Consider the following 25,815-nt stretch of genomic DNA (forward strand, 5'->3'; position numbering starts at 1 on the left):
ACAGGAATATCAAAATACTATAATAAACAGTAAAAGAAGATAACATAAAAAAAGCACAACGGTATACCAGTGAAAAATTGGGTTATTTACTACAGCAGAGAAGTGTTAAGGAGTCAGAGACTAACGGCTTGAAGTGATGTTCTTAGTCATTTTTAAAGATCCAAGTGGCAAGTCTTACATAACTTTACTGAACATCCAAGTACCTACTGCAAGCGGTAACCTCTTCCACATAACCCAGCATTTAATAAAGTCTCCAAAAATAAGACACACTCCAGGGTGATTTGGACAGCTTTTTATTTCATAGATTTCTGCAAGCAAAACTGATTGGATACAAAATTGTCTGATATAATTTTACCATTCACTCAAGCAAAGGGAAACCGAACATATGTACCATATGCTATTATTTCAACAATTGTACAGTTCATTTAAGACTGAATCTCACAGACATAAGTTAAATTTAAAAAATATATATATATAAACTAAAAAACAAAAATAAAATAACATTTCTGGGAAATGATTAAATACTTTTCTGTGAGTTCTTTTATTTAAAACCGCATCAATAAATGAAGAGTGCATCATTATGTTCAAGTGAATGGAGATTTTGTAGTGTCTGAAGCTTGGTATGTATTCCAACCGTTTGCGCTATTATAAATAGTTATGAGGTATTCTTAATTTGTAACTAATGAAGCGTGTTTGGCATACTGTACTTTTCTCCAAATTGCAGCTATAAATACATTCAAAGAAGTAATTTTTCGTATGCTTTCCTCACACAACTGTTTCTGTTAGTTGAATGCACTGTCCATCAAGCATTTCCAAACTATGACACAAACTTCAATAAAAATATGTGTAAAAAAACAAAGACAAAACACACATTTAAGGCCATCTGCAGGGTTAAAATCAAATTCTTGCATTATTCCACAGTAATCTACATAAATATTTTACATCTTAAAAACTTAAATAGGCAATGCACAATTAAAGACTTTCTCCAAAGTTTGTCACCCTATCTTTTTGTTGCTTTTATTGTCACAACTTTACTTAGAGGTGATCGCCGCTGTGGAGTGGGAATTTTGGAAGGTTTGCCCGAGGAGTGCCGTGAACTTGTTCGTGGAGACGGTCTGCCGTCGTGTACAGCCTCAGACATATCAGAACAAACAGACTGGATTTCAGAGATGTCAAAATCAGAAGCATCACTGCCTCTCCTGCTACTCGATCTACTTCCAGCCTTGCTACCCGCTCGACTGGGGGTCTTACGATAGTCTGTAATAGAAGAGTGGAACAAAATTATCTTGTGGTTATGAGTACGCACAAATCCTAAGTACTTAATTTACTGAGGCATACAAAGATCTTCAAATATTCTCTCTTGGGGGAGGGGTATAATAATTAGTGTTGCTTATGTACAGCAGAGCTCATGGAGAAGCATGGGATCAGCGCTATCAGGTGATAGATTTGTGGTTGTAGAGGTGTGGGGGGGGGGGGGGGAGAGTTGTGTGCTCTGGGCTAGCTAATTTATATCTCTTTGGGGGGAGTGGGGATAGGGAGAGCAGCGACACTAGATTACCTGTATCACTGTCACTTGTTGCTATGCTCCATCCTCTCGACACTGCCTCCTTCACAGCAGGAACTTTCATTGTAAAGAAGTGTTGGGAGAATGGAGCACAGCGTGCAGTGCAGTGATAGGAGTATCTGAACCTTCTCTGCCGCAGCTCCCTCCTTGTACACATGTGGGTACAGTTTTGTTCTTTTGGAACTGTGCTCGCTCTTCCATGCAGGATACCTAAGAGCTTACAGAAATGCACCTGCATGGCTCTCAGTTGCCGCGCTGCCCTTATTCAGTAACACAGAATGATGCAACACTGTGATTTGCAGAAAAATGCACACATCAGGGTGTTCTGAGAATGCACTGCTGTGCAACGCACAAGTGTGCCCATAAGACAGTGTGGTCTACACACTAAAGTCCCTGCATATTATACCCTGACGCACATCGCTGAAATTAACACAGCAACGGAACAGTGCTCCTAAGCCTGTGAGGTGGGGGATATTTACACACCTGTCCTGAGAGCTATTTAGCCTAGAAACTGCCCTGACTGAATTATATGCTAAAAGGTACAGCTTGAATTCAGATTCCCACGCCATTATTTGGTATTTTTAAATGTGCACCTCGGTTTTAATCACTACAAAAATATAGACATTAAACTACTATTAAAGGGTTTTGTTTTTTTCAAACCATATTTCATTGAACATATTTAAGCCCTTGTTGATGTACGGTGTACACATATTGGCTACATCATTTGTGGTTACCTAGGGTAATAAAATGTTTAGAAGTAAAGGGAGACATCTCCACAATAAAACACAGTCAAGCAGAGACGGGACAAGGTCCTCCAGCACCCAAGGCCAAGACACCAAAGTGCGTGCCCCTCCATCCCTCCTACACTGATTACTATTAGACCAAGAAGCGCCTCAGGGCCCCCAACACCTTAATCCAGCCTTTCTCAACCTTTCTACCCTGGAGGAACCCTGCAAATAACTTTGGGATCTCAAGGAACCCCTGCAAACAATTATTTTATCTCGAGGAACCCCTGCATTTATTTTGCAGGAGGTATGGTCTTAAAAAGTATGTGTGGCTGTTTATTTCACTATCCCCTATTACAGTGCCACTCATTATACTCTCTCCTGACCCCCCCCCCCCATTTAGTGCTTCTTGTTGAAGTACCACCTATTATAATGTGCTCTATCATACTCCCCCCCCCCCCCCACGATGGGGGAAAATGCCAAGGAACCCCTGCAGAGTATTCAAGGAACCCTGGGGTTCCAGGGAACCCTGGTTGAGAAAGCCTGCCTTAATCTCTAGTTATCTGGCTTGCAGTCTCTGCCATGTATCCCCTTTTCTTATTCCTATCTGCTTCAAACACAATAGAGGAATGATAGCTGAGTAAGCTGTGCGCCCCATCCTACACTGCGCCATGAGGCTGGAGCCTCTCTCACCTCTGCCTCGGCCATGTTTAGGTGGCAAGTAAGACATGACTGTTAAAAACATGGGGTAAAAATAACCCATCTTTTATATACAGTAAAAAACCACTAGGTCATAACTCATAAGTGGGTAAACTAACTGTAAGCAGGATCTGCTGTGTGATAGCCCTTACTGATCTCTGTGTTGTTCAGGCTGTTGGGAATAGTCACTTAACTGTCCCTCAGATGGGCTCACAATCTACCCCTTACCATAGTCTTATATCTATGTATGTATTGTGTAGTGTATGTATGGTAGTCTAGGGCCAATTTAGGGGTAAGCCAATTCAATTATTTGTATGTTTTTGGGATGTGGGAAAAAACAGAGTACCCGGGGGAAACCCACGCAGACATGAGGAGAACATACAAACTCCTTGCAGATGTTGACCTGGCTGGATTTTGAACCAGGGACCCAGTGCTGCAAGGCGAGAGCGCTAACCACTAGGCCCCCATGGCTGCCCTAGAGATAGTGCCTTACATTGCATCATTTAATTCTTCTCTAATTTTATCATTTACCATCTGCTCACTTCTTAAAGTTAATATGGCCTTGAGGGTCAAAGGGAAACAATTTTAACTACCATCATTGCTGAAGTAGCTTACTGGAGTGTGTTCACTGCAATCTCATCTCTACGGATAAATGGTGTCTCCTAGTGGATTGGGGTAACATAGTGGGTCTAAATTCACCTTGAAACAATCCCATCCTTGTCAAATCCCAGTTTATTGCAACTGATACAGCTAATTCCTGCTGGCCTGAGCCATGCACAGACATAGAGAAAACTTTGCAGAGTAGCTGGAAGAAGAATTAACTGACTTTAGTCTGTACACACTAACGGATAAGATGTGTGGACACGGACTGCAAGCAAAACTAAAATAGGATCACATTTGTTGACTTTCTATAAATCAGCTTCAGTATCCTCAATATAGAATAATACGATCTCATTCAGCAAAATAATTTATGGAGAAAAGCAATACCTGCAAACGGCGTCCTGGCCTTGGTGGAGGCCATAGATAATAAACTACCTTCATCTGTTGAGTGAAATCCTTTCCCAGAAATATATCCAGGAAGCCTCAGCTTACTTCCTTGGATAGGAGTTCCCTGTATAAGGCAAACAATACAATGTAAGTACAAGGTGAAAATTAAATGAAGAGGCAGCACACTACCAGCTTTGCTGTTTAGAGCATATATTTTTTTTGCGACAGAGCAGAACACTACATGTTGCGAACCATCACGGTCCTTCATCAGGTGTGTCACAAGGTGAAAATGAAATGATTCACATAGACAGCCTTCCTGAAGTTTACATTTTTATAGCAATGATAGCAATGTGACACACTTAAAGTGGACCTGAACTCAGGACACAAGGAAAACATAACAGAAATGCACCCTGTATGTATTTAAAGAGTTTAGCCTGTATAATTCCCCCTCATTTGTGTCTAATCACTAGTTGTAATTTGATCGTCCCCTGTGTCACACGACTGCCTATGGCAGAAAAGCCCATTTGAAAGCACAGACTATAAATATTATGTCTGCTTCCATGAATCCGGAAGTAGAAACTGTGCAAATTTATTTTAGGATTTGTATCAGCTGTAACAAAGAATGCTGTTGTGCATCTTTTAGAGCAGAGAGGACGTTCAGGTCCACTTTAACCACTTCAGGACCACAGGTTTTATCCCCTTCTGGACTTGAACAATTTTCACATCACACTCCTCCCATTCATTCGCCAATAACTTTATTGCTACTTATCACACTGAAATGATCTATGTATTATTTTTTTGCGAGACAAAGTAGTTTTTCTTTGGGCAGTACTTTTTTTACTAAGAACTATTTTATTTGTATGCATTTTTCAAGGAAGAAGTAGAAAAAAAATGAAAAAAATTCACCATTTCTTAGCTTTCAGCCATTGTAGTTTAAAAATAAAATGTACTATTGATGATGAAACAGACACATTTTGTTTTCTATTTGTCATGGTTATTGCAGCATTTAAATTGTGTCCCTAGTACAATGTATGGCAATAATATTTTATTTGGAAATAAAGGTGTCTATTTTTTCATTAAGTGTTTTTTTTATATTATAATAATAATTCCAAGCCTTTATTCACAAAAGCCACAGTAATATACTCTCTTGACATACATATTTAAAAATTATCTAAGGTTTGTATATATTTTTTTTTAAATGCTGTAATACATTTTTTTTTTTTTTACAATTTTGTAACTTTGGGGTAGGGGAGAAAGGGGTTAAAAATATTTAAAAAAAATTAAATTAATTCTCCTATGGATTAGTGTATTAGGGTGCATTTGGATGTATTTTTACTTTTTCGCCACAAGATGGTGTTAGACTAAGTTCTGTGTTGAGTAAATATAACACAGAACCACATGTTTACATATGTTTCTGTCGGATTGTCCTTATCCAGCACTGCAGGTAGCTGTGAGTCATCCAAGACATATTGATCAGGGATGGAAACAGCTGTTATCCATACCCCGATCATAGAGGGACAGGATAGCGGCGATTGCAGACGGGAGACAAGCGGCGATCGTGAGTGGCGTTGGTAAATAAACAGTACGCGTATCTACTCCCCTGTGGCTGAAGTGAAGTTGTGCGGGGAATAGATAAGCATACCAAGGGTCCCCAAGTGGTTAAAGAGTATCCATATAAGTATTGACATTGTTGTCACACATCAAAGAAATCCTGAATGCATCCTTTTAACAGAAGCGTCTTACTTAGTTATAGTTATTCTGTAAACAAAGTTATATTATTGCCCACAGGTTTCACATTATACTATTTTAGTAGGACTTTGACCAGAAATGTGATATTGAATGCATACAAAAGCTCTCCTGTTCTTACACATTTAACCACTTGCCGACCGTCCACAGCCCATGGGCGGCGGCAAAGTGGATGCCTTAAGGACCGCAATACGCCTTAGGGCGTTGCGTCCTTTTCCTATGCCGGGGGAGCGATCGCGTCATTGATGACGCGCGCTTCCCCCGGCAACTGGCTCCGCCCACCCGCCGTAACATCCCGCCGGCCATACGGAAGCGCCGGCGGGATGTTAACCCCGCGATCGCCGCTACAAAGTGTATAATACACTTTGTAATGTATACAAAGTGTATTATACAGGCTGCCTCCTGCCCTGGTGGTCCCAGTGTCAGAGGGACCACCAGGGCAGGCTGCAGCCACCCTAGTCTGCACCCAAACACACTGATCTGCCCCCCCCCCCCCGCCCACTGATCGCCCACAGCACCCCTCAGACCCCCCCCCTGCCCGCCCCCCAGACCCCTGTTTGCACCCAATCACCCCCCTAATAACCCATCAATCACTCCCTGTCACTATCTATCAACGCTATTTTTTTTTTATCTCCCCCCCTGCCCCCTGCTGATCACCCCCCCACCCCTCAGATTCTCCCCAGGACCCCCCCCCCCCCCGTGTACTGTATGCATCTATCCCCCCTGATAACCTGTCAATCACCCATCAATCACCCATCAATCACCCCCTGTCACTGCCACCCAACAATCAGCCCCTAACCTGCCCCTTGCGGGCAATCTGATCACCCACCCACACCAATAGATCGCCCGCAGATCCGACATCAGATCACCTCCCAAATCCATTGTTTACATCTATTCTCTCCTCTAAACACCCACTAATTACCCATCAATCACCCATCAATCACCCCCTATCACCACCTGTCACTTTTACCTATCAGATCAGACCCTAATCTGCCCCTTGCGGGCACCCAATCACCCGCTAACACGCTCAGATTGCCCTCTGACCCCCCCTTATCAATTCGCCAGTGCATTAATTACATCTGTTCTTCCCTGTAATAACCCACTGATCACCTGTCAATCACCTGCCAATCACTTATCACCAATCAATCACCCCGTCACCCCCTGTCACTGCCACCCATCAATCAGCCCCTAACCTGCCCCTTGCGGGCAATCTGATCACCCACCCACACCAATAGATCGCCCGCAGATCCGACATCAGATCACCTCCCAAATCCATTGTTTACATCTATTCTCTCCTCTAAACACCCACTAATTACCCATCAATCACCCCCTATCACCACCTGTCACTGTTACCTATCAGATCAGACCCTAATCTGCCCCTTGCGGGCACCCAATCACTCGCCAACACGCTCAGATTGCCCTCTGACCCCCCCTTATCAATTTGCCAGTGCATTAATTACATCTGTTCTTCCCTGTAATAACCCACTGATCACCTGTCAATCACCTGCCAATCACCTATCACCCATCAATCACCCCCTGTCACTGCCACCCATCAATCAGCCCCTAACCTGCCCCTTGCGGGCAATTTGATCACCCACCCACACCAATAGATCGCCCGCAGATCCGACATCAGATCACCTCCCAAATCCATTGTTTACATCTATTCTCTCCTCTAAACACCCACTAATTACCCATCAATCACCCCCTATCACCCCTTGCGGGCACCCAATCACCCGCCAACACGCTCAGATTGCCCTCTGACCCCCCCTTATCAATTTGCCAGTGCATTAATTACATCTGTTCTTCCCTGTAATAACCCACTGATCACCTGTCAATCACCTGCCAATCACCTATCACCCATCAATCACCCCCTGTCACTGCCACCCATCAATCAGCCCCTAACCTGCCCCTTGCGGGCAATCTGATCACCCACCCACACCATCCGATCGCCTGCAGACCCGCAGTCAGATCACCTCCCAAGTGCATTGCATCTGTTCTCTCCTCTAAACACCCACTAATTACCCATCAATCACCCCCTGTCACTGCTACCCATCAGATTAGACCCCCATCTGCCCCTAGGGCACCCAATCACCCGCCCACACCCTCAGACCCCAGCCCTGATCACCTCGCCATTGCATTACTTGCATCTATTCCCCCCACTAATCACACCTTGAGACACCCATCAATCACCTCCTGTCACTACCTGTCACCCCCTAGCACACCTACCCATCAGATCAGGCCCTAATTTGCCCCGTGTGGGCTCCTGATCACTCGGCCAAACCCTCAGATCCCCCTCAGACCCCCTTCTGATCACCTCCCCAGTGCATTGAGTGCATCTATTTTCCCCTCTAATCACCCCCTGAGACACCCATCAATCACCTCCTGTCACCCCCCTAGCACTCCTATCCATCAGATCAGGCCCAATACAACCTGTCATCTAAAAGGCCACCCTGCTTATGACCGGTTCCACAAAATTCGGCCCCTCATAGACCACCGGTCATCAAAATTTGCAGATGCTTATACCCCTGAACAGTCATTTTGAGACATTTGGTTTCCAGACTACTCACGGTTTTGGGCCCGTAAAATGCCAGGGCAGTATAGGAACCCCACAAATGACCCCATTTTAGAAAAAAGACACCCCAAGGTATTCTGTTAGGTGTATGACGAGTTCATAGAAGATTTTATTTTTTGTCACAAGTTAGCGGAAATTGATTTTAATTGTGTTTTTTCACAAAGTGTCATTTTCCGCTAACTTTTGACAAAAAATAAAATCTTCTATGAACTCACCATACTCCTAACGGAATACCTTGGGGTGTCTTCTTTCTAAAATGGGGTCATTTGTGGGGTTCCTATACTGCCCTGGCATTTTAGGGGCCCTAAACCGTGAGGAGTAGTCTTGAAACGAAATTTCTCAAAATGACCTGTGAAATCCTAAAGCTACTCATTGGACTTTGGGCCCTTTAGCGCAGTTAGGGTGCAAAAAAGTGCCACACATATGGTATCGCCGTACTCAGGAGAAGTAGTATAATGTGTTTTGTGGTGTATTTTTACACATACCCATGCTGAGTGGGAGAAAGATCTCTGTAAATGGACAATTGTGTGTAAAAAAAATTAACAAATTGTCATTTACAGAGATATTTCTCCCACCCAGCATGGGTATGTGTAAAAATACACCCCAAAACACATTATGCTACTTCTCCTGAGTACGGCAATACCACATGTGTGGCACTTTTTTGCAGCCTAACTGCGCTAAGGGGTCCAAAGTCCAATGAGCACCTTTAGGCTTTACAGGGGTGCTTACAATTTAGTACCCCCCAAAATGTCAGGACAGTAAACACACCCCACAAATGACCCCATTTTGGAAAGTAGACCCTTCAAGGTATTCAGAGAGGGGCATGGTGAGTCCGTGGCAGATTTCATTTTTTTTTTTGTCGCAAGTTAGAAGAAATGGAAACTTTTTTTTTTTTTCCTCACAAAGTGTCATTTTCCGCTTACTTGTGACAAAAAATAATATCTTCTATGAACTCACTATGCCTCTCAGTGAATACTTTGGGATGTCTTCTTTCCAAAATGGGGTCATTTGGGGGGTATTTATACTATCCTGGAATTCTAGCCCCTCATGAAACATGACAGGGGGTCAGAAAAGTCAGAGATGCTTGAAAATGGGAAAATTCACTTTTTGCACCATAGTTTGTAAACGCTATAACTTTTACCCAAACCAATAAATATACACTGAATGGGGTTTTTTTTTTTTTATCAAAAACATGTTTGTCCACATTTTTCGCGCTGCATGTATACAGAAATTTTACTTTATTTGAAAAATGTCAGCACAGAAAGTTAAAAAAATCATTTTTTTGCCAAAATTCATGTCTTTTTTGATGAATATAATAAAAAGTAAAAATCGCAGGAGCAATCAAATAGCACCAAAAGAAAGCTTTATTAGTGACAAGAAAAGGAGCCAAAATTCATTTAGGTGGTAGGTTGTATGAGCGAGCAATAAACCGTGAAAGCTGCAGTGGTCTGAATGGAAAAAAAGTGGCCGGTCCTTAAGGGGTAGAAAGCCCTAGGTCCTCAAGTGGTTAATAGATGCACTGCAAGGGAAAATCAAATATGAAAAATGTTATAAAAGTAAAACTTGAGGAGAGAGGTATGGCAGTGTATGCAATCTGCACTTTCTCGACAGTTAATACCCTCTGACACAGTTACACTAAAAGATGAAGAAACCCTATTTTACCAGATGTGATGCAATATTCTATCTCACAAGAATCTGTGTAATTTATTCTGACCAGCTTATGATACACTGTCAATTTCTCCTGTGACAGAAACGTGTGTGGACTGTGGAGTATGAGACTTGATACCTTGTCAGTTTCACTGCAGAGCTGCAATGGTATTTATCGGCACATTAGAATGGTCTGACAATACTTCTCATAAACATGCCAAGATAAACCTCCTTCCTTCACACCAAGGATTTGGCCTGTATACTGTAGGAATAGAACTCTGCTCAGTCACTGTATACTGCTGGTATACCTAAATACTGCTGCCAGTGCTTAAACGGTCACTTGTGTGTTACCTGTGGGTGAACGTTGTGCATTAGTCCAAGGTGATGATTAAAATACAGGTGTTCATAAAGTAACTGGATTAAAAGTGTCATATTGCTGCTCCTATTTAAAACTGCAGTTTTAATGTACAATTAACTGTACTTCCGCACAGCAGCATCTATATTGTGTATACTGATATCAGCTCTAGCATCTTTGTACTTTGCAAGTTATCCACTGCTGCCCATGCATTTGTGTGAAAGTTTAAAGAAGCCCACTAATGATCTAGTCTTTTTTGTCCACTCTTACCATTTCTATATTATATAAGGGAGTGCTTAAGTATCCATTCAATATATTCACACAATGTATCATTCTACTACATAGATTTAATAAGAAGTGACAAAACAGATTGGCTCATTAGTGACCACTATTACTCACATATCTGATGAGGTTTGACTAGTGGTCTCTGCATATTGCTATTTGTTCCTCTCAATGTACTTAAAAGACAACTGAAGTGAGAGGTGAATGGAGACTGCCATATTTATTTCCTTTTAAACAACACCAGTTGCCTGGCAGCCCTGGTGATCTATTCAGCTGCAGTAGTGTCTGAATCACACCAGAAACAAGCATGCAGCTAATCTTGTCAGAAACACTTGGTCCTCAATTCATAAAAGGCTTTGCAGTAAAAAAATCTGGGAGGTAAAATACCACAGTCTGTATTTTAGACCTCCGTGTGCTAATTCATAAAGATTTTCACAGCTGCCTTTGAAGTTCGGTAAATTACCGCAGCCCATTGAGTGGCACAGCAGAAGTGTGGCGATATCTCTCTTTTGTTACAAGCTGTAATTATGGTTCCCTGCACAGATGACTCACACAGACTTTGTTCCCTGCACAGATGACTCACACGGACTTTGTTCCCTGCACAGATGACTCACACAGACTTCGGCTCCCTGTACACATGACTCACACAGACTTCGGCTCCCTGCACAGATGACTCACACAGACTTCGGCTCCCTGCACAGACTCACAGAGACTTCGGCTCCCTGCACAGACTTTCGGCTCCCTGAACTTTGCATTGTTAAGACCTTACCAGAGCTGTCGGTAACTTGTTAAGACCTCACCAGAGGTGTTGGTAATTATCATCTGGCTTACCGCTTGTTGAAGGCTTTATGAATTGACATTTGCTGACAATTTACTGACATGTGTTGGAGGTAACTACAGCCAAGTCGGTAATTTTCCTCACTGCTCGGTAATTTCAGTTTTACATGTGATAACAGCCTTTATGAATGTACACTTTGCTAAGTGCTCGGGAAAGTCTGCTGTTTTCAGTATTACTGCATGCGGTAATGCTTTATGAATTGAGGCCTTGATCTGCATATGCTTGTAGCACTGCCAGGCAACTGGTATTGCTTATAAGGAAATACATATGGCAGATTCCATATCCCTCTGGCTTCAGTTGTCCTATAAGCATTCACAGGAACCACAGCACAATGTAACAAGAGCAAAACTTTCACACACAAATATTAGAGCTGTTGTACAATGTATAAATGGGTTGCTGTAAAAGAAAAAGGATTTGTAAATAATAGTTTGCCAGAAGGATCCTAATTATTGCTTTAGAAGAAGAAGAAGAAAAAAAAATCTGAAATAGTTACATTATCAACAATTTACATTTCAGTACACTTATTCTTTAAAGTACACTTGAAGCAGTTTTGAAAAACGTTACCTCAGTAGTGGTAAGCCTCTGGATGGTTCTCTTACAGCCCACCATTCCAGCGAGGGTTCCCTCTAAACGTATTTGACTTGCCCCAGTCCAATAAGTGTTACAGCTGCCCTCCCAGCCGTGGACACGCGCATTCCGACTTTGCAAGGGCAAGTAAGGTCCAGGAACCCAAACAGAACAAAGCCACTGGTGCAAGGCTTTTTTTCCCTCCATGTGCAAGCACTTCTCTGTACTGGGCATGGGCTGACCTTACTTGTGCACGTCCAATTGGAGTGAGCGTGTCCATAGCTGAATTTGACTGGCACAAGTTTAGAGGGATCTGTCGCTGAAAGAGTAGGCGGTAAGAGGATCCAGAAGCTTCTGGACCATCCATTTTAAAATGCTTTTGCATCAGTCACTACTCCTTCACATTAACAACAACTACACCATGACAACATTAATTGGCTATTTAAATATATGGAAAAAAAACAAACAACATTTTACAGGACAAAATAAAAGCTGTCAGAAATATAGAAAGTTATAATTTAGAATAAAATGAATCATGCTTGCTGAAATAAGATAAAAGAAGATGTATTAGTTTTGAGTTATACTTAAAGGATAAAAAGTCAAGTAAATGACTAGTCACAGTAAATGGACAGAGAGAAAGCTGAACCATAATATACCATGGGAAGAGAGAATAGATTGTTTTACTGGAGATCAGAATCAGTTAGTGTGCACAGAAGGGCTGTCGGTGAAATAGTGGGAGAGATTAGTGAGTTTATGTAGCAGCTGTGATTGGGAGATTACGCAACTGGACGTTCCTTCTGTACTATACCTCTTCAGACGAGAGCCTGTACTCTGGGGGCTCAGGACTCTTACATGGAGTCGAAGTTTTGCTGTTTGTCAACCAGGGTTTACCATAATTGCGTGTTATATGGAGGGGTGTCTGTGTGAAACAACGGTAAGTCAAGTTTAAAATAGTCTCACTGTGTTTAGCGCTCATATTCTCAAATCCAGGGGTGGTGTATTTATCAAATAACCAGAGTGAGACTCCAGGTACAGATTATGGAACAGTATAACTTTTATGGAGGACCGTATAGAAATAAAATATCCTATTATTCTATATAATTGCTTTCATTAGATCGTTTAACTGTTGTATAGATATGGATGTATACATTTTGTTAGGTGCTCTAACTCTAATTACTTCTTTTTATAGCTTCAAAACGAGTAGGCTCGGGAATTAAACCTCTAGTTGATTTCATTAATTTATGGACAGAGTTAAGCTTGCCTTCACCTTCCCTCACTAGCCCAGGTAGACTAAGATAACAGCACTTAAGGCTGGGTAACGCATACTCATACCATGTTGCTGAGATTCATTTTCTATGAAACTCCCAATACTTCTAATAAGACGTAAGTAAACATCAAGGTATGGATCACAGAAATTCAGTGCCCAGAGAGACACTTCCACAGGCTTACAGGTAAAGCTATCTTTTAACCTTCAAATATTGATGTAAACATTTAACTTCCAAAAATGCAAACTGTCGACAGGTTTAATTACATCAGCACACGCCTATACCGTGTGTATTTAATTAAGATACCTAGTAAAATTTACTGATATTTTACTACCTCCGATTCCCAATATTAAATATTCCTGTTCCCAATAAATATTCCTTTTGATGTTGCATGTATATGATAGCTGTCTGTTCTAACATCTAGTAAGCAGTCTGATGAAGGCACAATAGCCAAACGCTTACTTATATTTTTTAAATTAGCCAAAAATGGCATCATCCTGATTCAAAACTTCTTGATTTCCCAATAGAATCCCCTATTACTGATAAAATATTGGTAATTATGCTGATGTTCTATTCCCCACTGTAACCTCATTCTTACACTAACTCTCTGCTATCTTTACCTAACACTAACCACCCCCACCTACTTTTTACACTAACCTCCCCCCATCTATGCCTAAGACTAAACCCCTTACCTACATAAACCCACTCCACCAATAACCCATATCCTAACTTACCACCTGCACTATTTTAATAACCTGGCACCTAATTAAACTCCCTGACCTATAACCACTCCTTCAAGAAGCCAGCATCTAACTTACCACCAACGCTTGGCTAGATTGTAGCCTATCGCCTAACACAGGGCCAGATCCATGCCAGGGTTTAGGATGGACTGAGAAAGAGAGGAATGTGTTCTACTTGATGGACCACACCTTTTCTGATTCAGACTCATCAATTAATTTGAGCGGTGTCAAAAATGTGTAAGGACCTCGGCCCTCGAAGGACTGGTTTGACATCCCTGATTTAATCTCTGCACCTAAGTGCATAATGTAGCTAAATAGTAGTTGTTAATGTAACAAATATGTGTTGACAACTGCATATTCTTGTATGTAAATGCAAATGCCTTGTCTATATACTTTCAATAAGCTGGTTTTGTTTAAAATAATAAAAAAACAAAACATTGATCTGTCTTTGCCTGCTATCGTGAAAAATTGCTTAACATGCGTATTGCTAGCAACTCACGCAATGTTATATGTAAATGAGATTGCTGCTTGCATGCTCACTGGTAAAATTGCCATGCACTGTGTGCACACATACATTTTATTGGGATTTAGTGAATCAACTGCACCCTGTTCTTCTGACATGTATGTAATTACATTTTTGCTTTACCAATTTCCCTATCCAAACCTCAGAGTCAGCCATAATTCTCTCCCTGACCAAATACACTGAAATCCTTACAGCTCATGGCAGACATTATTGTGTAAAACTAAACAACAACCTACAAAGCATATCAGTGCTGTAAGATTTTGCCTACACACATTTTTAATGGTAAAGATTTTAACCAATGTAAATCTCACCATTTTTTTAAGCCAAGAAATCTGTACTTAAAAGGTATTTCTGTATGTAACAAGCTGAATCTGTTTTGGTAATTCTATCTCAAGTTTCCAAAAGATGACTTAAGATATAAAAACTAACTTAAGGAATCTGGTACACATACAAACCTTAGGTGTGCTAGTTCCAGTGACCTGTGAGGGATTGGCTTGGATGTTTGGGCTTGAGTTGGATCTGTTTGGTGAAGCACCTCTTGAGGAAGGCCTTGACCTTCGACCCTTGGGTCGGAAAGGTGTCATGCTCTGACTAACTCCTTCAGGTAACATAAACTTCTCCCGCAGCTCTAAATTCGTCCTTCCTTTAGCTACAAATACAAAAAGATACTGATCAATACTTTGTTCCAGTAAATTTGCAGTGTGATAATGTTTTGATTTGTTAATATGAGACTGGCACAAAGCACAAAAAACATGACCATATGAAGTTGTAATAAGAACCTTATTACAAAAAAAACACCTATATACACAAAACATGACACTTGGAGAATGTAGGTTATTATATTCAGACTATCTTGTAGTAATGAAGTTTCCATATTATGTAAATTAATATTGTTGTTTCAGTTGTACTAAGCATGGAAGTCTGTGTAAAACTGGCATCGATCATTACAAAATAAAAGCTTTAAAAACAGTTTTCAGGATTTATATATGTAATATCCTGCTGTATTCTAGACGTCTAATCCATTAGACTTATGGTATTTCTATACACACTAGTTAGATCAAATCAGGGCTCTTTTGTCATGCATTCCCCAACGTACAAAGAAAGGTCTAGTCAGTGGATATCACCAGAATATTAAACAGCAATCAGTGACCCTCATCACTGAGAGTCCTGTAGCTGCAATACATAAGGGCCCTGGTTGTATTCTACAATCCCTACTTAGAGCATAGTAGTTAATATTCAGAAGATAAGGAGGCTGCCTCAAGGGGGTGGGTAGATGACTGCAACAGATCTGCTTCTTTACAATGCAGAACATGATCAGATAAAAAAAAAATCAGTGTTGTAATCAATGGAAAAATCACTATCAATTGATGTCTAGTGAGAACCACATGTATGTTGATTCCTGTTTGATCCAGTACTTCAATCAGGCAGCAACCAAAAACAGTAAGTGGCTGACTTGACATTGTTTGCACAGATAGAGATAATCTACCTCCAAGGATATCTGCCTTATCGCCCTCTCCATCATTTATAGCTATAAACGTGTGCCTGGTCAACCTCAGCAAGCTGATTTATGGAAAGTTCTTTGTTGGAAACATCTGACTAGTGTCTGATTCTCTTCAGTGAAAACAAAACAAAAACATGGTGGAGTCAGTAAATTCAGGTAAAATTATTGTGCATAAACAGATGCTAACACAAGTAGCATAGCATGTATTGTGCACATAGTGCAACTTGCGTTAGGTACATGACACATGCGTAGTTAGTATCACACATGTTACCTGCTACCGGGGTTTACTGAAAAGACCCAATATCTCTTCATGTGCTTAATTTATAAATGATGATCGATACATAAGCTTTTAATCACTTCATGATATCAGTTTAAAGGGGAATGTTCTAATTCTGCCACATATGTAAATACTGATCACAGTCTGCTTCAGAATGGTATCAGAAAGTTTAGTGTGGTATCTTCTCTAAGGTAAGGTAGAGGGCATCACTACATTACAATTGCATAGACACAAAAGCTTTCATGTGAACATAGTCTAAGGGTATGGAGTCTATTCACTGAACTCATGAGAGGAAGAGATCCACCACATTGAAACTCGTCCAGACCTGATATCTAGTGTAGTAGCTCAGTGTTGACAAAACAAATCCAAAATTTTAATTAAGGAAATCATAACATTGTTAAAGCTTGCAGATGAATAAGTGCTTAAGATTACAATGAAAACCACTATGTGCATCTTTCACCCTCCGAGAAAAGAAACATGAATGCTCTATGTACAGTGCATAGGGCTTCTAGTCAGACCAACCGTACATTGGTACAGTGTTTCAAGAGGTAAAGAACACACATTGGACTTGGCCCGTTGGTACAAGAGGTAAAGAACACACATTGGACCTGGCCCGTATAATTTACATTTCTTAGCCCGGACATTCTAGTTTGTTGCAGTTTCTTGAAATGAGACTAAAGCTAAAAATATTTCATACAAACTTGCATGTATAATGTAGTTGGAGTCTATTGTGGACCATCTGGTTACACGGCCTAAATTTAGAAAGTAAAGAGTAGAAAATATCTTGTCTGCACTCAACGTTGCTAAAAATATAACACATGTTTAAGTTTTGAATAGAAGCAGAATGTAATCAAAGGAGACAACTTTAGTCCCTTGGCGTAAATACTGTCAGTACTTTTACTTAGTGCAACCAGACTTTAAAGAAGAATTCTGTAAAGTAATAGCAGTTTTAAGCATGTAATTATCACATAGCAGTGTTTGTAGAGACAGTGGAGGTAGAAAAAAAATAAATGGCTATTGATCTGCTAGTGCGTGTATTGCAAATGGTGCTCAGACACAAACCACGTCTGCATGGTCCTCAAGCTACAAAAAGACAAGAAGGCAAATTCATATCTTGTTCTTTGCAAAGCTCTTCTTAAGAGTTGGCTTATAAACTGTTCATTATCAGGATACAAGTCCAAGCATGTATTATGTTTTGCTGTCTGGGAGTATATGCAGGATTTCACCAGTTGGAAAGTCGTGGCTTGGTTCAAAAAGCTAAATAAAAACCAAAGCTGAAAAAGTCCATTAGCAGACTAGGATTATTCTCACCAAAAACACAGCATGCAGTTTATGATAGGTTAGGCTACTAAATATGAACACAAGATGGTTCTGAATATTCAACCTTAACGCGCATGCTAACCATAGCTGTACCTTACCAGTCAGTGCCCAAAGAATACAGAAATAAAAACAAAACGCATGCACTACACACCAAAGGAAATGAAATACTTGTAAAGGTGACAAAGCAAGTGAAAGAAGGGGTGAAGATGCAGAAAATGAAAGAGGGATATATTTGCCAACCTATAAGAGGCTGCGTAGTAATTGAAGAGTTCGATTCCGAACGTAACATTTTACTTCCATGATGATGAACTAGGGAGAAATGACAGAATACCAGTCAAGGAAAATAAGGAAAGGATACTTAGTAAGGAGAAGTAATAAAAGGCTACTATAAGTATAAAGAGATAATAAAACAAAAATAAAACTTGTAGATAAACACAGGGGGAAGAACAATCAAGTAAAGAAGAGCATCAGTTTATATATGAATATTGACTGGACACTATTAAATGGGCCACAATGCATTTGCTGTGACTGCAAATTGTGCCATGTTGTTAACTGTATTTCTGCTTTTCTATAGAGCAGTAATATTTTACCCAAGTGAAACTAGCGCATATTTTTCAAGAAATGTCCTCTCAGGCTACAGTGTGAAGGATGTACTAATTGCACCCAGAACACATAAATGTATACACTGTAAACTCTCTTGTGAAAAAAATCTTCCACTATTATCTTTTCAAAGCTTCTACTATACTGGCATCAAGCAGAACTGAGGAATTATGGCCAAGGGGCAAGCATCGCAGTACAGTAACTGTGGTAAGAAAATAGGGGTTGACAACTTTTTCTGGAGTACTTTTTACTTGCAATATGGAGCCTAAAGGAGCCCATTAACGGTGTGATTTTTAGTGAAATTATTGTGTTATGGATCAGAGCGTTCATATCAGAAGAAAAGATTGTATTTACTAGATGCACAGCATTAGAGGATCCAAGCTACTTCCAGTACCAGTTGCGCTTGTATGTATGAAAAAATCCATTATGCTAAATGAACAGTCCTTTAAAGTAGTACCTGAAATTTAGCATCAGCAGTTTTATACTTACCTGGGGCTTCCTCCAGCCCCATGCAACCTGTGGGTTGCACTGTTGTCCTCCAGGGCTGCTCTGTTCCTCCACCATCTTGCCCAGTAAATGTCTTAGTCGTGTGCAAATGTGCACACCCCTTTATTGCACTATCGATGCCGGGAAAGTACGCTGACTGCACCTCCCAGTGATGGTAGCACGAAAGAGGCGCATGCTGACTGGCACACAATGAGACTGAGAAATTTATCCGGCAAGACAGTGGAGGAATGGAGCGGCTCGGAGGAGAGCATCGAGCCCACAGCTTGCATGAGGCTGGAGGAAACCCAGGAAAGTATAAAAGCTGCTGATGCTACAGTCTCCTTTAAGTAAACGATTGATACTTTGATCTTTTAGGATCAATTGGGGCTACCAGCTTCTCTGTTTTCATATAATGTAATCTTGATAATCTGATTGAAATGACAAGAGTTCAAAAAAATTGTACATTTAACCTTTTCATGTCATGGGTTAAAGGGAACAAATGCACGGGTGTACACGTGGACTTATAAATGTCCTACTTGCAAAAAAGGTGTGTAAATAGGAAGTTTGTAACTGTCCATATTCCAGGAAGTGGTTAATGGGTCCATTTAATGAAGATCATCTCTAACTCAAACGATTCTTTTGATTTTTTAACTGGCTCTCTGGATTGTGCTGAAGTGACCTCTTTTACCAGGTCACTTTCAGTTTCGAGCTAGCTTATTGGTCAGCCAGGTCTAATTATGTGTTCAGCATAAGATTCAATTTAGCCAATTAGGAGCCGAGCACAAACATGGTTGTGCATCACTGCAAAGTTTTTTCATGACAAAGACTTAAGATGTATATGCATGCACGAATTACCCTCAATTTGGGCCACCCACCAGAATCAAACTTGGTCCTGTGGGTGACACTCCAGGGTCCCAATGCTATACAGATGTGTTGTTAGGCGACATCTGAGTAGCACATTCTTTCCCCATGAATTGGGGTGAGAGGAAAACATCTGTGGGAAGGACGTAGTGGCATTCACGGGCCGGAAAGGTAGAAAACAGTGAACTTGGCTACTGATTTTTGTTTTAAGATCTGGCATGTTGACTCCTGAGGCAACCTCAGGGGACAGCTGTACACTTGTTGGCCGCCTCGACTGAGAAAAGTCTAGCATGTGTATGAGGCTTTAGGCTGATGTTTCTGCTGCCTTTGGAGCTCAGTGTACAGCATTACTTTATAGATGCTCTATGGGCTGGTCCCTTAGAATATTTCAAATGCTTACTTGCGCATCATTCAATCATTGTAACTTTTGACCATTTTAAACGAATTATATTTGCCAACCATGTGTGAGTTTGTGGTCTGCGTTTACAACCATAAAAAAAGCTTTAATGAATTTATTTTTCAATGTGGTTTAATTTAATTGAATTCATTCAACAGCACTGCCATTAAAAATTAATAAATAAAAAGTTAGATGCACCAAGCAGTGTTCTGGAAATCTGAGGAAAGAATGTAAAATTGTCCGGCTCCATTGCACTACATAATAAGAAGCCAAAATAAGGTAAATAACGTGAACAAATTGCTCAAGAAATACAGTGCTTGAACTGGTTTATATGAAAAGAACATGTGATCTTCTCACAGTTTACTTTTTGCTTTAAAAGCATCTGAAATGTAATAAGTTATACTGAAGAAAGTTGACATTCATTTACATCATAATTTCTACAGCAAGGTGTAAATTTTCAGCAGTCAGCTTACCTCTGCAAGGATCATTTTTCACCAGGAACTCATCAAGGGCCATCCATCCCCCACCAACCCGCACCATTACTGTGCTCCTCAAAATACGAACAAGGCGGAGCTGCTGAGAGTCTCCAAACTGAAGAGACAAATACAAAAGTAAACATCTGAACTAAAAAGGAAATGATTTAATGTGCATCCAAATATAACAAAGCAAGATGTACAGTTGCAGCTTTATTTTCAATCATTCATTTAAAAATATCTGCAAATCTGTGTAAATAGATGAGACACCCATGCACCATCAGTTGAAGCCAAGTGATTAAAGCAATGGGGAGTTACAACATGGAAAGGGGAGAAATTAGCAATGTTATGTTACTCATAATGCATTAGCTTCAAGTAAGCATTATGATTGATTACAAACTGCACAGAGATGCAGACAAGACACATGCTTATTTAATTCTTTACATGTTATGTGCACCATGTTTGATGAGTACACTTCAGCAGAACACTTAACAGATAATCGTTTATAATCAAACTGATCATGACTTCAAGCCCAGACTGCACTCATCAAGTCATGACTGAGAATATATTAACATCCAGCTCTAGGAAAACAAATCATCTTAGATCTTGATTATGTGTGCAGGGAGCAAAACGTATTTTATGGTTGTCTGTGACCCCCTTACCAGATTTTCCATAATTTTCTATCCCTGGTATTTTAGCAAACTCTTGTGTACTGATTGATAGGAAAAGAGGAACAGAAAAAAGGAAAAAACAACAAACCCGAGGTGAAAGACCTAATTTTGTCAGATTTTTCAGAAATATTTGATCTGCATGCTTGTTCTGGGTCTATGGCTAAAAGTATTAGAGGTAGAGGATCAGAGCTGTTTAAAAAGTAAATAAATATGTCAACCTCCATATGTCTTTCACCTCGAGCTCCCTTTAATGGAGATTCCATCTTTCCCCTACTCTTTCTATGTACAGAGGTTTATTACCTTACTGGCAATGAGGAAGTGAATAAAATTCTTCCAAATGGGGACAAGAAAGGCAATATAAACTAAAACAGGTTCTTACACACTTCATACAATCCAAAAGTAAAATGTTTTCCTACAGTTGGGCAATAATTACAATTGCATAGGGCATACAGCTATAGAAAATTATTGCATAATTGGTCCTTCAAAAATTAAAGTAATGTTAAAAGTGTTGTGTACCTCATACTTTGTAAGTGGTCTGCATGCCTTTTCTGGAATGCTAAAGTCTAAACTGGGTGAAGTGCAAAGGAGAACAATGTGCTTTGGGGTTCGGTCAGATGCTGGGTTGCTAAGGATCTGATTTGCCTGATTTTTAGGCGACAGCAGGGTGCTCCCGTACACGGTAGATTTTTGGCCGAGGCTGTGCTTAAAGGATACCCAAACTGAAATGTGACATCATGAGATAGACATGTGTATGTACAGTGCCTAGCACACAAATAACTATGCTGTGTCCCTTTTTTTTCTTTCTCTGCCTGAAAAAGTTAAATATCAGGTATGTAAGTGGCTGACTCAGTTCTGACTCAGACAGGAAGTGACTACAGTGTGACCCTCACTGATAAGAAGTTCCAACTATAAAACACTTTCCTAGCAGAAAATGGCTTCTGAGAGCAAGAAAGAGGTAAAAAAGGGGAATTTCTTATCAGTGAGGGTCACACTGTAGTCACTTCCTGTCTGAGTCAGGACTGAGTCAGCCACTTACATACCTGATATTTAACTCTTTCAGGCAGAGAAAGAAAAAAAGGAACACAGCATAGTTATTTGTGTGCTAGGTACTGTACATACACATGTCTATCTCATTATGTCACATTTCAGTTCGGGTATCCTTTAATGGCCAGTATAATCCAGCATGTGTGCACAGCTTAAAGCGGACCTAAACTCTTGCACAGCAGATAATGAAAACTTATAAAGCTGGTAAGACGTTTACTCTGTGTGTGTTTAGAGAGATAAGCCTGTCTAATTAGTTTCAGCAAGTGTAAATCAGGGCTGTCCCCAGTGCTGTGTTGTGCCTCGGGTTCTGTGCTAATATGTAAGCACTGAAGGCCTTTCTGTGCTCTCAGGAATGTCCAGGAAGTAAACATTGCAGACTTTTTTTGTAGGATTTCTATAAGTTGTAATAAAGAAATATTTTTCTTGAAAGGTTATTATGTTGTTGCTTATCTTTTAGAGCAAAGTAAGTTCTAAGTTTAGGTCCACTTTAAGGCTAACACTTAAAAGGATCATAGAAAATCAGTAACTTTACAAAGTACAGGTGACTGATTTATCTTTATACAAAAACCCATAGAGGTTCCACTGACTCTACAATAGGCCTTCTGTTGAAATAATTTAAGAGGGCTAACCAGGATGTCACTGAGGTTTGATGCAGGGTTATACATATTTCATTGGCTAGTTCATTTCTATGGTCCCATTTACTCTATATGCAATGTGCATTTTTTAAAATGCTCTGCAAGAACAATTGTGGTGCGCATATCCAGTGTATGGGGTAGGGAAACACACACAAAACATGTGCAAGCATATACATTGCATTTGCAATGTTTGTGTGTATATTTTCATGCATTTACAATGTGTATACTGTGCTCAAAGCCTAGCTAGTAACTAAATGAAAAAAATAAATATTTTTTGGTTAAGTATAGGTTCATAAAAAAAATATACTATGTCCACAGCAAACCTTAAAGACGCTATTTTGCTGTGACCTATATTAACAATTTATGCATCTGTAGTCCAACGGGAACACCTAGCACTTTCTAGTACATGAATGGTACCAATCCATGCAACTGCTAGAGGTATCAGACAGGGCTATGCTATAGCTATTTTAACTCCAATAATAAAACTGTTATAGCAATATCTGATGTAAAATATAAGAGTAGTAAAATCCCGTCACCAGCAAACAAAGAACAACAAGATGGATTTGTGGGATACAGTAAGGTGGCAGTGATCAACAATACAAGCTGCGATGATCAGTAACACACAATTACAACATTATGTTTTACTGGTTTATACCTGATTTCCCAGGAAAAACTGATTGGAAAATGGAAAGAAAATACAGTTAGTGTATGCATACTTTTCCAAAAACTTACAAAAATAAACAACTACCATACTTCTAAATTGTATTTAAAGGGTTTAATGTACTGTATTATCTGCTGCACACTCAAATAAATTGTGCACATTATGTGTAAGAAGTAATTATATGCAAAAAAAAATATTGCTGTAGGTTAACTGCAGTTTACATGTATAATGTGTTGTTGCTGTATTAATCTGTGTCTCCACTGGACAGTCTAATTCATAGGCAAACGCAGGGGAGGATTAAAGCTGCCCAGAATCCCCCCTCAGACCAGGGACGTTGCAGTGTCTGGGGACAGGCACAAGTTGAGACACCAGAATATCTGCAGGCATCCTCCAGCTCACAGCACTGCTCCCTTTCTGTCCCTGCTACAGTTGATTTTGGATGGAGCAGCAGCGTGTGTACAGAGCATGGAGCAGCAGCATGTGTACAGAATGAAGCATGAAGCAGTTCTGGGGAATTTAACAGAGTCAGGTATGAGTACAGCCCTGTGCCATGCTGTGTGAATGCTTCACTTTCCCCTTCATTAGCAATGTCGGCTGTCCTCATTATTATCTGTATCCAAACTGCTCCTGATCGATTCGGTTGTTGGTCGGTCAAACAGGAAATTGCATTATGTGTACCCAGCATGATATCCTACCATATTATTATACTGTATTGTGCGTGGCTGAGGGAGACCTTTCAGGAATCCCCCCCCCCCCCCTTGAAAATCCTGGGTTTGCCCCTGTAATTTTCTACCACATTCCAAAAGCATACTGGTAGACTATAGAATAATGGGCTTCCTCTCCAAAAGTAACCCTAGTGGTAGTGCTATTAGACTGTTGGCCTGCTCTTTATTAAAAATCCTTTGCTATAAGTTGGCCTTTTTCTCACTCCATGTGTGGGTCACATCAGAACACAGCAATATTTGCTGTAGGCTTGGAGTCTAATGATAGTACAATTAAACTAGACCAACAGAAACGCAAATTATATACCATTAAATCTCTTTTCTGTAAAGAAACTAAGAGGGTGCATTAAATTAAATGGCTTTTCAAATGTCAGAAAGAACCATCCCTTTCTACACAAAAGATAATATATTAAATCCTTGTTTTTCTTACCCTGTATTTGTTGTCTCCGATTTGCTCCACTTGGAATCGCTTAGCACACTTACATTTAGCCACTTGTCGGGTTACCTATAGCAATACACCATACACTTGTTAAAAGCCGTCACATAAATGAGCAAACCGTAAGCAAGAATTTAAAACAGAATAGACGTTGGAAAAGTACCTCATCTTCAATTTTGTCTGCATCAGTTATGGGTTTGTAGGCATCTTTGTTTGGGTGAAGGGCTGCCACAAACTCATAATAATCAATGTAGCCATCACCATCACGGTCAAAAATGTCAGCCACCGCGCTCATCTCCAGACGGCTGGTAGGAAATTCTGTTGGGCAAAGAGCAACAACATATGAAAGTTCACTGTCTACAAATAATACGGTATTGGCAATAATAATACTGCATTCAACTGATGTGTATGCCACATACATAAAAGAAACTGTCCAATGCAACAAAAGAGGGAATACGCTATAAAACATTTCAAAACATAATACATACAAGCACTGAATCTAATGAAATCTATATTTTTTTTTTAAAAGCCCCTTTGCTTTTCTGCTACTCCAGCCTGCCCGCCTACTACTTCCATCTTTGGAACAAGAGCAAGGCTCTGTAGCTTTGTACTGCAGTAGACAGTACAAAACTAGCTGCTGCATTGAACGTCACACACGCAAGGTGGTAAATAATGAATATATGGTGCATACAACACCTTAAAACTGTATGCCATACATATATATATATATATATATATATATATATATATATTTGTAGTTTGTAGAAGATCTATTTCCAAACCAATCATATCTAACCAACTGAAAACTGACAAAACCGATAAAAAAAGAAAATGTAATGGTCCTGCTATATAAAAGATCAGAACTAGCAAAAACAAGAAAAGACCACTGAAATGTTCCAACCTATTTATTCATTATTTAACCAAGATTTTGTGTTAGAAGTTGACAGCTGATTCATAACAGAACTAATCTTTTCTGACATAAGATATGGCCTTGAAACTGAGATTTCAGGAGTAAACCAATAGCAAGGCCTCAGTCAACAGCAAAATATGGATTCATCTGATTTTCTATACACAGGGATTTATTCTTGATTTATGCAGACTATAGGAAATAACTGAAATTAAAATAAAGTGTTAAGTACCAATAATGTAGAAACATCTGTCTTGGTTAAATACCACATGTGGTAACTGAATCTTTTACAGTATATTATCTATTGCGACCGT

At 40.0% G+C, this 25,815-nt stretch overlaps 1 protein-coding gene across 19 annotated transcripts in view; it reads right to left on the reverse strand.

Annotated features, from left to right (window-relative positions):
- Window positions 1-277: 277 nt before the first annotated feature.
- DST (dystonin) overlaps window positions 278-25,815 on the reverse strand; it is a 748,258-nt gene continuing 722,720 nt past the window's right edge. For 8 of the 19 annotated variants that reach the window (XM_068281416.1, XM_068281405.1, XM_068281402.1 and 5 more), the window contains 9 exons: window positions 24,758-24,912; window positions 24,589-24,663; window positions 23,431-23,448; window positions 20,426-20,543; window positions 17,849-17,917; window positions 14,966-15,159; window positions 12,791-12,901; window positions 3,976-4,099; window positions 278-1,257 (listed from right to left, as the gene is read on the reverse strand). In XM_068281416.1, coding sequence (XP_068137517.1) covers window positions 1,001-1,257; window positions 3,976-4,099; window positions 12,791-12,901; window positions 14,966-15,159; window positions 17,849-17,917; window positions 20,426-20,543; window positions 23,431-23,448; window positions 24,589-24,663; window positions 24,758-24,912 — 1,121 coding nt within the window. In that variant the 3' untranslated portion in view covers window positions 278-1,000. The remainder of the gene's footprint in view (window positions 1,258-3,975; window positions 4,100-12,790; window positions 12,902-14,965; window positions 15,160-17,848; window positions 17,918-20,425; window positions 20,544-23,430; window positions 23,449-24,588; window positions 24,664-24,757; window positions 24,913-25,815) is intronic. The other 11 variants (XM_068281417.1, XM_068281406.1, XM_068281420.1 and 8 more) reach the window with 5 other exon arrangements.

The sequence above is a fragment of the Hyperolius riggenbachi genome, chromosome 4 (assembly GCF_040937935.1).
Source record: "Hyperolius riggenbachi isolate aHypRig1 chromosome 4, aHypRig1.pri, whole genome shotgun sequence".
In the NCBI taxonomy this organism is placed as follows: Eukaryota; Metazoa; Chordata; class Amphibia; order Anura; family Hyperoliidae; genus Hyperolius; species Hyperolius riggenbachi.